The 13,374-nt window shown below is 41.4% G+C and overlaps 1 protein-coding gene across 2 annotated transcripts; it reads left to right on the forward strand.

Moving 5' to 3' along the window:
* Positions 1-549: 549 nt before the first annotated feature.
* Positions 550-10,503, forward strand: LOC311510046 (synaptotagmin-5). Of its 2 annotated transcripts, XM_084574975.1 has the most exons (5): positions 550-653; positions 2,270-3,264; positions 7,721-7,895; positions 8,850-9,016; positions 9,101-10,503. In XM_084574975.1, the coding sequence occupies exons 1-5, from the start codon at positions 632-634 to the stop codon at positions 9,248-9,250; spliced, it is 1,509 nt and encodes a 502-aa protein (XP_084431101.1). In that variant the 5' UTR covers positions 550-631; the 3' UTR covers positions 9,251-10,503. The 2 variants fall into 2 exon arrangements, with proteins under 2 accessions (XP_084431101.1, XP_084431100.1); XM_084574974.1 differs by having other exon boundaries at positions 8,850-10,503.
* Positions 10,504-13,374: the final 2,871 nt, after the last annotated feature.

Below are 13,374 nucleotides of genomic sequence, written 5' to 3' on the forward strand. Positions count from 1 at the left end.
ATAAAAGTTCAAGGTTTCAAGGTTTGAAACTTTTGTTTATACACACGCCAGCTGTTTTTCATTTAGGATTCAAACCTAGCAAAACAAATGAATACACAGGAGAACAGAGACACATTTGAAACTCTACACACTGACACCAAAAAAGAGAGGAACAATTGTGAAGATAAAAAACTGTGGAGATTTTTTTGTTTATTTATTGTTTTCAGAGTATCATTTCATTTTAGTTTATTTATTTTTTTTGTAAATTGTTTTTCCAAGCTGCAGTCTGCCTTTGACTGATGACTGAAATGACACAGATCTGATGGATTGAAATTCTTAATTTGACCAAATTCATTTTCACAAACGAGCCAAACTGATTTGAACTGACAAATTGCTTTCTAGTCTAATTGCTGTAATAAATTGTCAGTGAGCTGCAGCGCTGGTAGTTTTTTTTTTTTTTTTTTTTTTTTTTGGACCAAGGCAGGATCTTTTATGCCTCAGTCAGTGCAACAGAAAAAAAAAAAAAAAAAAAAGTCATTCAACCGCTGAAGCCATTGGCTGGAAGTCTTCAGGTCCCTGCGCACTGGCGGTGGAGAGCGCTCATAAACAGCGCTCAGTCTGACTCACTACGCACAGCCAACTGTAGGGGAACATGTCGCAGTACACTCTGGGAGGTAGGACGTGTCTTTGTGTGCTTTTTACTTTTACTCATTTGCTTTGTAACATCTCTAACCTCCGCTTTGCTTTTATTTAAAGCTTGCAGGCCTTTATTATTTCCGAAAGAAAAAAAAAAATAATCCACAGCATCAGGACGTAATGCGGATTTTTATCAAAAAATGCAAACACACATTTTATTTTTTATTTTTTCCTGGAAAATTGTTTTGTAAAACAAAAAAAATGCCATAGACGCAGAGAGCTTAAATTCAGGCAAATCTTTGAGGCATGGACCGTGCCTGCAGAGAGCCTGTAACTCCCTGGCAATGTGTCCCAAATACTATTTGTCTTTGATAAGTTTGTATGAATAAGAAACAGGAGTCTTGAAGGCAACAAAAAAGATTATTCAAGCTCAAGGTTTTACAACAAGCTTCAGTCACATGCAGTCAGTGTGAAGTAATTGCATGCTATTCCTCATTACTGTATGCATGATTGGTGAAGTCTGTGCAGCATCATGCATCACAGTAGCACAATGCAGACATCCTTCAAGATTCTGCATTATATTAAATGCTGAACAGGCACATTACATGATTTGGACTATACTAGCTGGCCAGTCATTTTATTTTAAAGCGAACCCATCTGTTTTTATTTTCCAGCACCCAGTCCCCTGTACTTTCATCTCTTAATGGAGTCTGTGTGAGGAGCTGCCTGCTACTGCAGGCTCTTTGACGTGGTTGAAATAGACATTTAACTCACTTGCCTTGATATTAATCATCTTTATGGATTTACAGATGCACCCCATGCAGTGTGCTCGTACTCCTAAGTCTCCTGCGATGAGAGAATGTATGCGTTAAAATTGCTGTTAAACTTAATGAACTAAATCTTAGCAAAGATGTGGTACACCTACATTTAACACTAGCAAAAACGTCAAGCTGTTTTCGGAAAACGGTTTTCATTTTCGTTGCAAGCTGTTTATCTCACCGTGGTCAGTGGCTGAAGCTCGCAGCATCCCAATCTTATTTTCGCCAAATCCCCCGGTGTGTCTGATGCATGAGTCATCCCAATACACCCTCATTACCTGACGTCAAATGAGCATCAGGCTGAGCTTTAACAGCTTCAATTTATGTTTGTTTTGATGTTCCGTTAAAGGTTTAACGTGAAATTTAATCTCAGGAAACTTTGAATAAAATGATGAAGATGGCAAAGGCATGTGGTCTTGTTAAAATGTAATGTAAAATGTAACTTGATTGTTTTTTGTGGAACTTCTCTCGATTACATACCCTAATTATTACCATGAGATAGTATTCAGTTGGATGCTCGACTGATCAATACATGTTTTGCATGTTCACTGCTCTTCCTTCATTTATACAATTATGATGATAACATTTCCTCTTTAATCTCATCAGAGATGCAGAGTGCAGACACAATACGATAATGATCCAGAGTAAGATCTTTTTTTTTAATGAATTTGTCTTCATTGACAGTCAGACTCAAATCTGATTTGATGTGTCTGTCTGGGATGATCTTACTCTTATACTTTTGCTCACTGACACATATCACTGTCATGCTCATCATTAATCACAAACAAATCATCTTAAGTACAATATAAATCTGTGACAATGGCCTTGTATTCCAGTTCACCTGCAGATCCTGCTGGCTGTGGGTCTAGCTGTGTTCTGCTACTGTCTGGTTCTTGGCTGCGTCCTTTGCTGTCGCAGAAGGAAGAGTGTTTCATCTGAGGACAAGGAGGCAGTTTTCCTCTCTCCTCATCACGCTGAGAGGGTGACTGTGACGTTGACTCCATCGCCGTGTACGCAACTCGTGAAGCAGCAGTACGAAGAGCTGGAGGGGGATGTGTTGGAGTTTCCTTCCTCTAAAAGCAGCTCTTCTCCCTCTGAGGATGACCTCACTGCTCTGCACTCTGTCTCCAGCCCGACCAGGTCAGCCGAACTGGTGCAGTCTTCGTTCCCAATGCGGCGCCTCAGCACCCCCGCTGTTCCCTGCTCACCTAATAAATCTCCAAGTCATGGCAGAGCCTCCTTGCCCTCACTCACTAAGCTCAGTTTTGTGTCCAAATCGCGCAAGGCGATGGGTCGGCGCAGCACTGTGAGTGGTGAAAGTTTTGCTTATAGTGAGGGCAGTTTCCTGACCTCTGGTGCCATCAAAGCTCCCAACCAGCAGGGGGAGTCCTCTCAACTGCAGTATGGCTCTAATGCTCTTTCCATCCCCTCCAAGCCAGCTCCTCACCTGAACTTCTCCCTACTCTTCTCCTCTGCCTATGGCACCCTGGTGGTCAACATCCTGGGGCTCTCGGGGGCCAGTCGGAGGCGGAGTGGGGTGTTTGTCCGGGCCAGTCTTCCTCCACTCTGCCCCTCACCTCAGCAGATAGCCCCACGGCGGCGCAGCCTCAGCCCGGAGCTCCACAGCCAGAGCTTTGTGCTGCAAGTAGGCTCTTTGGAAGAGCTACGCACCTGCACCTTGAGACTGGCTGTCTTCAGCAGGGACTTCTCAGGCCTAAGAGAGACTACGCTGGGGGTGGTGGAGCTGCCCTGTGAGCAGATGGATTTGGAGCCAGACACCACCACTACCTACACCAGGCAGCTCATCCCAACTAAAAGCAAGCTGAAAAAGGTGATTTGATCATTTAATATGTTTGGTGTATTCATTACAATTTAACTTTTAGGGGAGTATAGAAATAGAAATTAGAGGAAGTACAGTGGAATACATACTGAAGCACAATAAGATGGTGACTGCCGGATGGAGGGTTCATCCATCTTTAAGTGCTGATGAGATGACTTGTTGATTTATCTAACACCAAATCAAACAAGTCTGAAAAATCTAGACTCCAAGAAAAGGTTTAAAAAGACATTAAGTAGCCAGCCAGAGTCTAGTTGTAATGCAACACTCTAGAGAGTTATATGTGAAAACTGATACCACTCTCATGTCTGTATAATAAGTATAAATCTAGCTTAGTGTAAAAGCTGAAAACGGGGAGACAAGTAGTCGGCTCTTCACTTAGCTCCTCTGTTGTCATTACCAGAAGTTTAAACAAACCAGTTTGGGTTTTTAGGCTGACTTTACATTGAAATGGCAAGAAATAAGATGCTTATAGAGATTGCTTATTTTGAAAAGTAATGTCTCTCATATTAACAATTCACTAACAAAGACCTTGCCATAATTGACTGAAATAAGTTTATTGGTGAACATAAGAGATGAGAAGGGTCAAAAGGTCAAAGGGAATGGGATGAAAAGGGGGTAGAGGGGATGGAATGAAAAGGGGCTGAGGGGATGGAATTAAAAGTGATGAAAAGGGGTTGAGGGGATGGAATGAAAAGGGTCGTGGGGAAGTGATGAAAAGGGATGAAAAGGGGTTGAGGGGATGGGATGAAAAGGGATGAAAAGGGGTTGAGGGGATGGAATGAAAAGGGTCTGAGGGGATGGAATGAAAAGGGATGAAAAGGGGTTGAGGGGATGGGATGAAATGTGATGAAAAGGGGGTAGAGGGGATGGAATGAAAAGGGATGAAAAGGGGTTGAGGGGATGGGATGAAAAGGGGTGAAAAGGGGTTGAGGGGATGGAATGAAAAGGGTCGAGGGGAAGTGATGAAAAGGGGTTGAGGGGATGGGATGAAAACGGTCGAAGGGAAGGGATGAAAAGGATCGAGGGGATGGGATGAAAAGGGGTTGAAGGTTAGGACAAACTTTTATATGTAAGCGTGGTAAATAGAAATATATGAGGTGTGGTCTAGTTCCTGAACCTAAGTTATAATAACTTCATTAAGTGAAATCAGTAGAGCAACTGCTTCTCGGATGTTTTTGAGTCATGTGAGATCCAAACTAAATACTGATCCGTCTGATGCAAATACTAAATGAAATGGACTCGAATATGTAGATGATGGTGTGATCTGGGTCTCTAAATTTATCATATCGTCACCCTGTTAAAATAATAGCCTAACTCAGTTTTTCAAGTTTTTCAGGAAACACAAAAAACTTCACCAGAAGTCTCACACACTTGCCATAGGCCATCATCTTAAAGGGGTAAAATCACATGAACTGATCAACTGAGGATGTTGGCGATTTTACCATAGGTGGCCAGCGACATGAGGAGATGATTTCGGCAAAAAAAACAATTTTGACAAAAAATGACTTAGGCGATTATTTTAACAGTGTGACGATATGCAGATTGGTGATGGGTAGACTATGGGCTTTATGTGCGGCTAGTGTATATTTATGTGTGCGTCTGTATATATAGTGTGTTATTTGTGTGTCAGTGGATGGATAGCTGAGACTGCAACTTCTTTTCAGGACACTGACTGTATATTTTTGCACAAACTGTTCTAGTTTCAGAGAATTTACGATATTATTTCTGTTGAAAATCTTTGCAAACGTAGTCCGCATTTTCAGTTGTTTTAACGATACTGAAACTACGCAAGCAGTCTTATAAATAACACATATCATGTTTTATCCATGAAGGAATGTAGCGTCTAATCAGCTCCCCCATTAGTCCTTTTTCCACTGTTGTTAGTCACGGTGACATTGTTGTTAGTGACTGCAGAGCAAACAAGCAGAGTGCAGCAAGGCGGCAGCACGCCCACGACGACCCCACGCCCTCTGCGGCTGTGCTGAAACGCTGCCAGAAGGCATTAATACCAGGCTTGTGAAAGGAGGAGGGTCTGATGTTTCACTGGACATTACTCAGTCAGTCACTCGGAGACGTGCTCCTCTCTTGGCAAAGAAACCTGTATCATGTCTCCCACTTTACAGTAAAGTGAAAACCAGAGACAGTTACACTTCACGTGTGCATGCATGCTTCATCATGACCCCATGCACCATCACCTTCCTCTTGCTCAACGATGTCTGCGGCCTGGTGTGAGTACTGTGTGTGTGTGGATGCCGAGTAGGGAAAGACCAGGGATGCTCAGCAGTCTGACTAATTCTTTAAAGAGTGGGCATGCAGAGGGTGTGCATTGATGACTCAAGCTTATATTGTAGGCACATCCTGGATTTTGTAATCAGTGTAATGGGACTAGCTATCATCAAGTATTGATGATTATTCATCTGCATTACTTAGCTCATTTCGACATTTTCGTGGGCATGGGTGGAATAAAATGGCAGGACTTTTAGCAAAACTGGAGCTAATCAGCTAATTTCTGATTCATTTTTTAACAAATTTTTAGTTTTTGAGCAAGCAGGCTTTTTATTTTTTAATCATAATCACATGCAGTATAGTTTTTAATTACCAGCAATTGAGGATAGGAATATATGAGGACTATAGCGATGACATACAAGACATTTTTAGCCTGTACTCTGCTGCTGCGCAAGTTTGTGCAGGACCTTGTGCAAGCATCAGTGTTGCTTCTCTCAGCTTCTGGGCTGAACACAGGTGATAAAAGACACCACTATTTCAGTTTGTTTGACTGGCAGATTCATACAAGTGTCAGATTTGGAGTTTCCCTGAACAGTTTAGTCACTAGATGAACAGATAGAAGGATAAAAGAACACTTTCACCAGATGGATGAGATTTGATAGGATGGTAAAGTATCTTGTTTTCTACTTGTGTAAAATAAAGATGGATTAGATTTTCTTCCTCGCCACCAGCGACTCACAGCTCTGGGTGCATGTGAGGGAACGGTCAGCAGGTGGCAGTAAAACTGAGGTTCCCAAGTTTGTGACTGAAATGTTTGGCTCATCAGAAACCTTTGGAGGGGAGCTTGAGAGGGAGAGAGAGAGAGACTGTACTACACAAAACAACAACATTAAAAAACTGTCCGGCACTGAGCTGCTATTAATGTGACTGAGAAGCTGTTGCTCACAGTGTGTGTGTGTGAATGTTTATTCGGGCATTTCTGCATAAATAAAGATGCAGCAAGAAGTTTGCCAATATTATAATGCTTAGTCCTTTTAGGATTGCTTTGCAGTGCACTGGGTGACTCATTGAATCAGTCTGTGAGGTTCGGTTATGTAACTCAAGACTGCACGCAGTTACCAAAATATAACAGTCTTCAGCAGTAAAAATAAATGCCAGAAAATTACACAACACCATGTTTGAATTTAATCGAAACTATATTGTACTTGCTGGGAAGTGTTTTTTTAGTTTTTTTGTTTTGTTCTTTGCATTTTCCTGGCTTTTTTTTTTTTAAAGAGATTTTCTTTTTAAATTACATAACATTTTGCTAAGGATATTTTGTAGCCAGATTGTGGGAGCAAGCTGCAAAGATGGTGTAATGTATATAAATCTAATTACTCTATAATTTATACTAAGAATTATGAGGGTGCCTCGTATCAGTCTATGAAATGCCAGCTAAAAATCTCCCGTGAAAAACAAATCTCTTTAGCTTTAAGGTTTGTTTTGCAGCACATGCCTGCAGAATAAAATTAAGTCAGTCTAAGTAAGAGTGACTGTCTCTGAGGTGGAGTGTTGGTGACAAACGGAGGCAGTGAACTGAAACTCACTTGTTGGATAAAATTGCCCTCACACCCGACCAGTCGCTGGCGGGCTGACACTCAGCCAGCTGACAGCAGAACGTGACTCATCGGGCCCAAACAGTTAAGCTAACGAGAATTGACGTGAAATTAGATGGAAATTATTATCCAACATATGCATTAGCTTTTATTTTTACCCAACGTGATTTAGTGTGTGAATGTCTGTATTATTGTAGGATGGGTTGTAAAATGAAATCCCTAAGCCTGACAGTTGCATGTAAAGAGAAGCTATAGCACAAATTAGCTTGAAGTGACTGAAATGAGACATACATCTAGCTCTGCTGACACTCCACAGTCAAGTGAAGATGCCTATTTAATTCGTAGAAATGAGGAAAACCTGATTCAGATTGAAACTCTCTACTCTAAACCTGCTCTTTTACTTTGACTGGCAGTTATTCACACAGTCAAGAGCATGGGATTTCAGTGCTTCACAGCTTGAATCAGCTCTATTCTCTTGTTTCTTTTTTTGGTTTTATGGCATTCCCCGCTTCCCAAATGAAGCAAACATCTGCTCAGTGAAAGAAGACTTTTTTTCTCCCCCTCTTGCTAAACCACTCACATTTTAATCTTTATCCCACGTCCTTTTTCGTCCTTCCCACACTCAGAGCGTGAGTTCTCAGGAAACGCTGGGTCGCAGGAAGAGCTCGGTTAGTGGCGTGCCGCGGGCTCTGGGGCAACTGTTCATCCTGCTGCAGTACCAGACCGCTGCCCAGCGCATCAAGGTGATGGTCCGAAAGGCCGAGAATCTGATGAAGCTCACGCGCATCCCAGGAACTCCAGGTGAAGACCAGCTCGATGCCTAATGTCATGTAATGTCATACGTTAATGCAGAATTACATTCATTTCTAATTTAACCCTAAACAACCTCTAATAATTAAACAGTTTGAGCGGTAGAGGGCAATTTGTTATTTTAAAAAGGATAAAAGTTTGTCCTCCACCAACAAAAATGCCATGAAGTGTGTAATATTTACTTTTACAAGATCAAGGGAACCATCTAGTCGTTATAGGAAGGAGGAGGGCTGCATTTCCATTGCCACATTGTTAGTTTACCATAAGCAGCAATGCAGACGAATCCATCGTATTGTGCTGTTTTCCCCCAGCCATAGTCAGACAGATTGGATCCCTAATTGGTTTGTAATACAATCAGATTAGGAACTGATCCACCCGGTGTCATTTCCCCTCCTGTCTCCACCATATCTCAATACATCTGATTTAAAGCCCTGCTTTGACAATGGTGGTGAGCAGAGGAGGAAGCTGGAAAATCTGAAAAAAACAAACAAGAAAACAACTTTGATGTTTTGGTTTCCCTCACCCAGACTGGCACTCTAAGACAAATGGTCGGTTTTGTGCCTCGTGTGAGTTTCACGCATACATGGTCCCTGGAATCTGTGGAAAGTGTTTTTTTTTTTTTTTTTTTTTGCTCTTTGCAGATGGATGATCCTTGTGTGATCGTGACACATTGCTTTTTAATTTTAGTAAATCCAATTAGCATGCTAGAATGGATTATGAAAGGAAATTATACTTTGCTAGTGATGATTCATATCTGCGACAGTGGCAGTGGGGAGGAGTTCAGAGAGGATTATAATTGTGTAGATCAACAAGTGTGGATCTTTTCATGTGGCTGTAACAACACAAACTGCTTTTGTTTGTTACACCAACCAAAAAATGATTTGTTGGCCATTTAGTATAATATGGGCATCATGTTTTTTTTTTTGTTTTTTGTTTTTTCGATAGACCACTATGTTGTCATCAACTTGCGTCAAGATGGCAAAGTAATTGGCACCAAGGAGACCAAAGGGGCTAGCGGTCCAAACCCCATCTGGAACGCTCCATTTCTGTTTGACCTGCCCACTGGAGACATCACTCAGCTGCCACTGGTTCTTGAATTCATCATTATGCAGGTAGGACGTTCTCCAAAAGTCTCATCTTTAGCTCCATCCGTATCTTTATATCTCATATTTTCTCATCTGACTGCGAACCTACAGGGACGCCTCTACACTAAGAGCAGTATCCTGGGTCGTGTGCTGATTGGCAGCGATGCTTCCGAGGCGGGACAGGGACACTGGAAGGAAATGTGCAGTCGGGGGCAGATAGAGACCGCTCGCTGGCACACCATCGAGTCTGATGCACTGTAGGACTGACTGAGAGACTGTGGGACTGAGAGATTGGAGGTGGATGGAGGAGGGGATAACATGCGACTGGGGTGGACGCACTTCATCTGCATTCAAAGTGTTTATATTAGTCATTTTATCTGTGGATTTAGAAAGGTTTTCATATAATAACAGATAATGACGAATGTAAGTGCGACCTAAAGGAGAGATGATACTGGACTGATTTTGAGGCCCGTGTGTGTCTAGGTGTGGAGAGGGATGTGTAGGATTTTTCTCCATATCAACAGTATTCTGCATCCCTGCATTGCCTTTGTGATTATTTCCACTGTGACTTCTTAAAACTGTAGTTTGTAAAAAGTGTGTCATTCTGGTTGGACTGTTTGAAACTTGTACTGATGTTGTAGTACTGTTTTTATCGTGTCCATTTTAGTTACGAGGCATATTTGGTGCGGTACCTCTCTGCTCGTGGTTTGCTGTGGTGTATAGCTGTGCCAGTGTTTGTCCATAAACTCTAAAAGCCTCTCCATACTCGTCTCCCAGTATGAGGCTTCACTGTGTGTGGCATGCCTGCTGGATTATGGTTTTATTTTGTTCATTCCCCGAGAGGGAAAAAATGTTCTGTCCTTTTTTCAGCCACTGGAATTAACAGAAAACACGTGGGGGGGCGGCTTTATGATTCACAGTCACTGTACATTGCAGTTAAACGGCATATACCAGGCAGTTGGCCTGCAGATGGATGCACAACAAATGTGTAATTAAACATTACAGCTGTATTCAACACTAATGCAGAAGTGATAATTACAAGGATTATATATGTATTCTTCTGACAAGCACATTATATTTTGTCTGCTTTGTTTCTGTGCAACATAAACAACCGACCACGCAGCTGCAGCTGACAGTCTTTAATGCACAAGAATAAGTGGGTGTTAGCTAAACAATGAATTCACATATGGTTTAATAATTACAATGTTTTAATAGTAAAATGTAAAGCATTTTTTTTTGTTGTTGTTGTATTTAAGCAAGAGATGTTTTTTTGTTTGTATGTGGAGTATATTGACCCTGTGGATTCTTGCTCGTGGCATGTATAGTCTCAACTGTGTACGAATGTCTTTAAAGGGAGCCGTTTCTGAGAGTTTAAATAAAAGAATAAAGGAATTTTGCCCAACAGATGCAGATTTTATTGGGTTTGTGCAAGTCAAAAGTCTATAAAGTAAGAAAAAAACAAAACAAAAAACAGAAAGACGTCACAAATTTGAGAATCAGCTGGTGGAAGACATTTTGACTGGCCAGTCGCTGAAAAGCACAGGTGGAAATAATTAAACGAATGGAGGCTGAATTCCATTTAGCAGCGACAATTTCCAGAGTGTGGGTATTGCGCATGCAAGCTCACTGTCATGGTTTACTGGGACACTTGGGATTAAGCCGTACTTAATGTCATTAGTAACACATGTTTTTTCTCTCTCTCACAGGGCAAAAGGTTTTAAGCGGCCACCTGCTCTTTGAAGCTGCTTAGCCAAGTGATGAGATTAGACTCGGTGGCCTTTAGTGTATGACTGTAGACTGTATGTAAAGATGGAAGGAGCCACAGTGATGCCGCCCACTGGTTAGAGGACTGCCGTTTTAAAGCCTTGGGTTTGGTCCCTGTTTTGGCCTCTGTTGTCTTAATTATTTTTGGGTTTTTGGAGTCAGATGTGACCACATTTGGAAGCGGAGGAGGTGTTTGGGAGAACCCAGAACAGACAATTAAGCCATGCACAGCCCAACACATACCTCTCTTTTAAGGCCAACTATTTATTTATTTATGGAATTAGAAGGACCATCAGTGGTGCAATGAATCTATCTAATGACAGCATGAAAATTGGAAAATTGGCTTGGTTATTCAATGAGTTATTTGTAGCCAGGACGTAGAGACCATCAGTGGTGCTGCACTTTAAGGTATTTCCACACTGGCTTCACTCCTCAGACCATAGACTGTATGTAAATATGGATGGATACGGATGACGCCATCTGGCAAGTTTGGAGCCAGAGTCTGCGCTGTGCGGTCACTCAAGTTTTTATTTAATTGATATTGAGCTCTGCTCTGCCTCCACCATTTACAAAGAAATGTTGGATTATTCACTGTACTTATTTATTTATTAATTTTTTCTCCTACTCTCAGTGTCCTGCGGGACCGCTTTATGGGGTTGTTGGCATGTCAACTGGTCGTCACTTCCTGTTTCTATAAACTAATAACTAAAACGAAACTTATCAGAAAATGTTATATTAACTTAAGTCTTTTATATACAGTCAAGGTGTATTCTGTAGGTTATTGATAGGACACCCTGTCCTATGGTTGTGAGCTCTGTTACGTCCTGCAGCTCTTGGTTCAAAATATACAACACAGATATTGATGGACAGCAGCTGCAGACACTGATCGTCTGAATGCACATTAAAAGACTACATCTGTGCTACATAGTGCTGCTTTAAAACTAAATGCTAACATAATTATGCTAGCCTCACCATGTTAATTTAGCAATTTTGGAACTAGTTTTGCAGGGAAAGCCACAGCAGTTAACAGAGATTTCGCTCAAAACCATAAATGTCAACCTCATGATGCCAGAGGAAAAGTCAGGGTATCAAAAACATCTGCAGGATTCATCATTTGAAGAAAATGAGTGATTGCACAAAGCTTTATAGCAATCCATAGTTGCTGAGATTTTTATGTGACTTAAATCTTTGGAAACCGTTCAGCCCAAATGAAAAGTGTACAAAATTAAGATTTAATTGGCTAAAACCTGAGGAACCACCAGTAAGATGCTAAATGATTTCCTCCTGGAGCTGAATGACCGACTAAAGTAGTAAACATGTCACGGAGACAAATGCTGGAGCTGCTCCACAGACACTGAATAAATGAGCTCCTCTGACATTATGACAACTATCTCTGAGATTTTATGGGAACACAGGACCGCTGTCTGCTTCATAGATGGAGGCTCTGCACTTAAAACAACCGAAGTCAATAAAACTCAAATGGACGCCATTTTTCAAGCAAAAAATTTAAGAGCCCACAGAGACCGGCCTTAACTAATTGACGGTGATGCAGCTCCAGAAAGTGTCCCCTGAAGATATGCTCCACTCAAGTCTCTCTGCTCTGCTTTTAGTCATGAGAAATAAGGTCACGTTCAAACCATGTGATACTGACAGGTGTATCGTGTCAAATGTACGCTTAACAACCGAATCTTTAACTTATTGTTTCCTGTTCACAATGGGGGACATCCCTCCTAAGAGTTATAAATATCTATAGGATGTGCAACCATAAGGTGACGTAATCTGGCTCCTAGGGTGATGTTATGTCACATCAGACCAACAAGCAAATGTGACTAACGTTAAACACACACACCCACACAGAAAGTCACGGCTCGGGTCCACGTGTCTCGGGAAAACACCACAATATGTAAAATGTGGAACTTTGGGCTCAACTGGATGGAAAACACTTTCTCACGCTTAATTACACACATCATATCAAGTCAGGCGTCACATTCAGCCTTTTTCATCTCAGTTCAATACAGATTCGTTGTGTTTTTTTTTCTCACTCACTCTGTAATTTCCACTGTTTGCTTGAACCATGACTTCTGTTTGTAAAAAAAAAAAAGCTCCAGATGTGCTTGAAACTCCTTTTATTTATTTTTTTCTGTCCCCTTCTATGCAAAACACGATAGGAAATCATTTGTGACTATAAAGGTGACTATAAACAAATATTTTCCCAAGATGCTTTTGTGGCGCTGTAATGTCAATAAATCCTTTACACGTGAACGCACAAACTACTGCACATCCTGTTTGGTGTAGAGAACACTAAATAATGATCCTGGCATGAGGCTGTGAAGAATTTGATACAGACATGCCTTTCTTTCCTCATTCCTCTGATCTGCCCACTCTCCTGGGGGAAGCTTTGTAAATAAAATTTTGATGATCTATCCGCAGTCTCCTCTTTGTGTGGGCCTGCAGTGGCTCAGTCACCGTCACAAACAGGCTTCCAGATCCAGTTGCTGAGAGATGGAACATTCAACATCATTACTTAAACCATCAACTTCTGGATTGTAGGTGAAAGATGAGAGCAGAGGTATGATCTAGCTTGAAGAGGTGATGATGTGGGTGTAAACAAATGCGAGTTA

Source organism: Chelon labrosus (assembly GCF_963514085.1).
Source record: "Chelon labrosus genome assembly, chromosome: 3".
NCBI classification, from domain to species: Eukaryota; Metazoa; Chordata; class Actinopteri; order Mugiliformes; family Mugilidae; genus Chelon; species Chelon labrosus.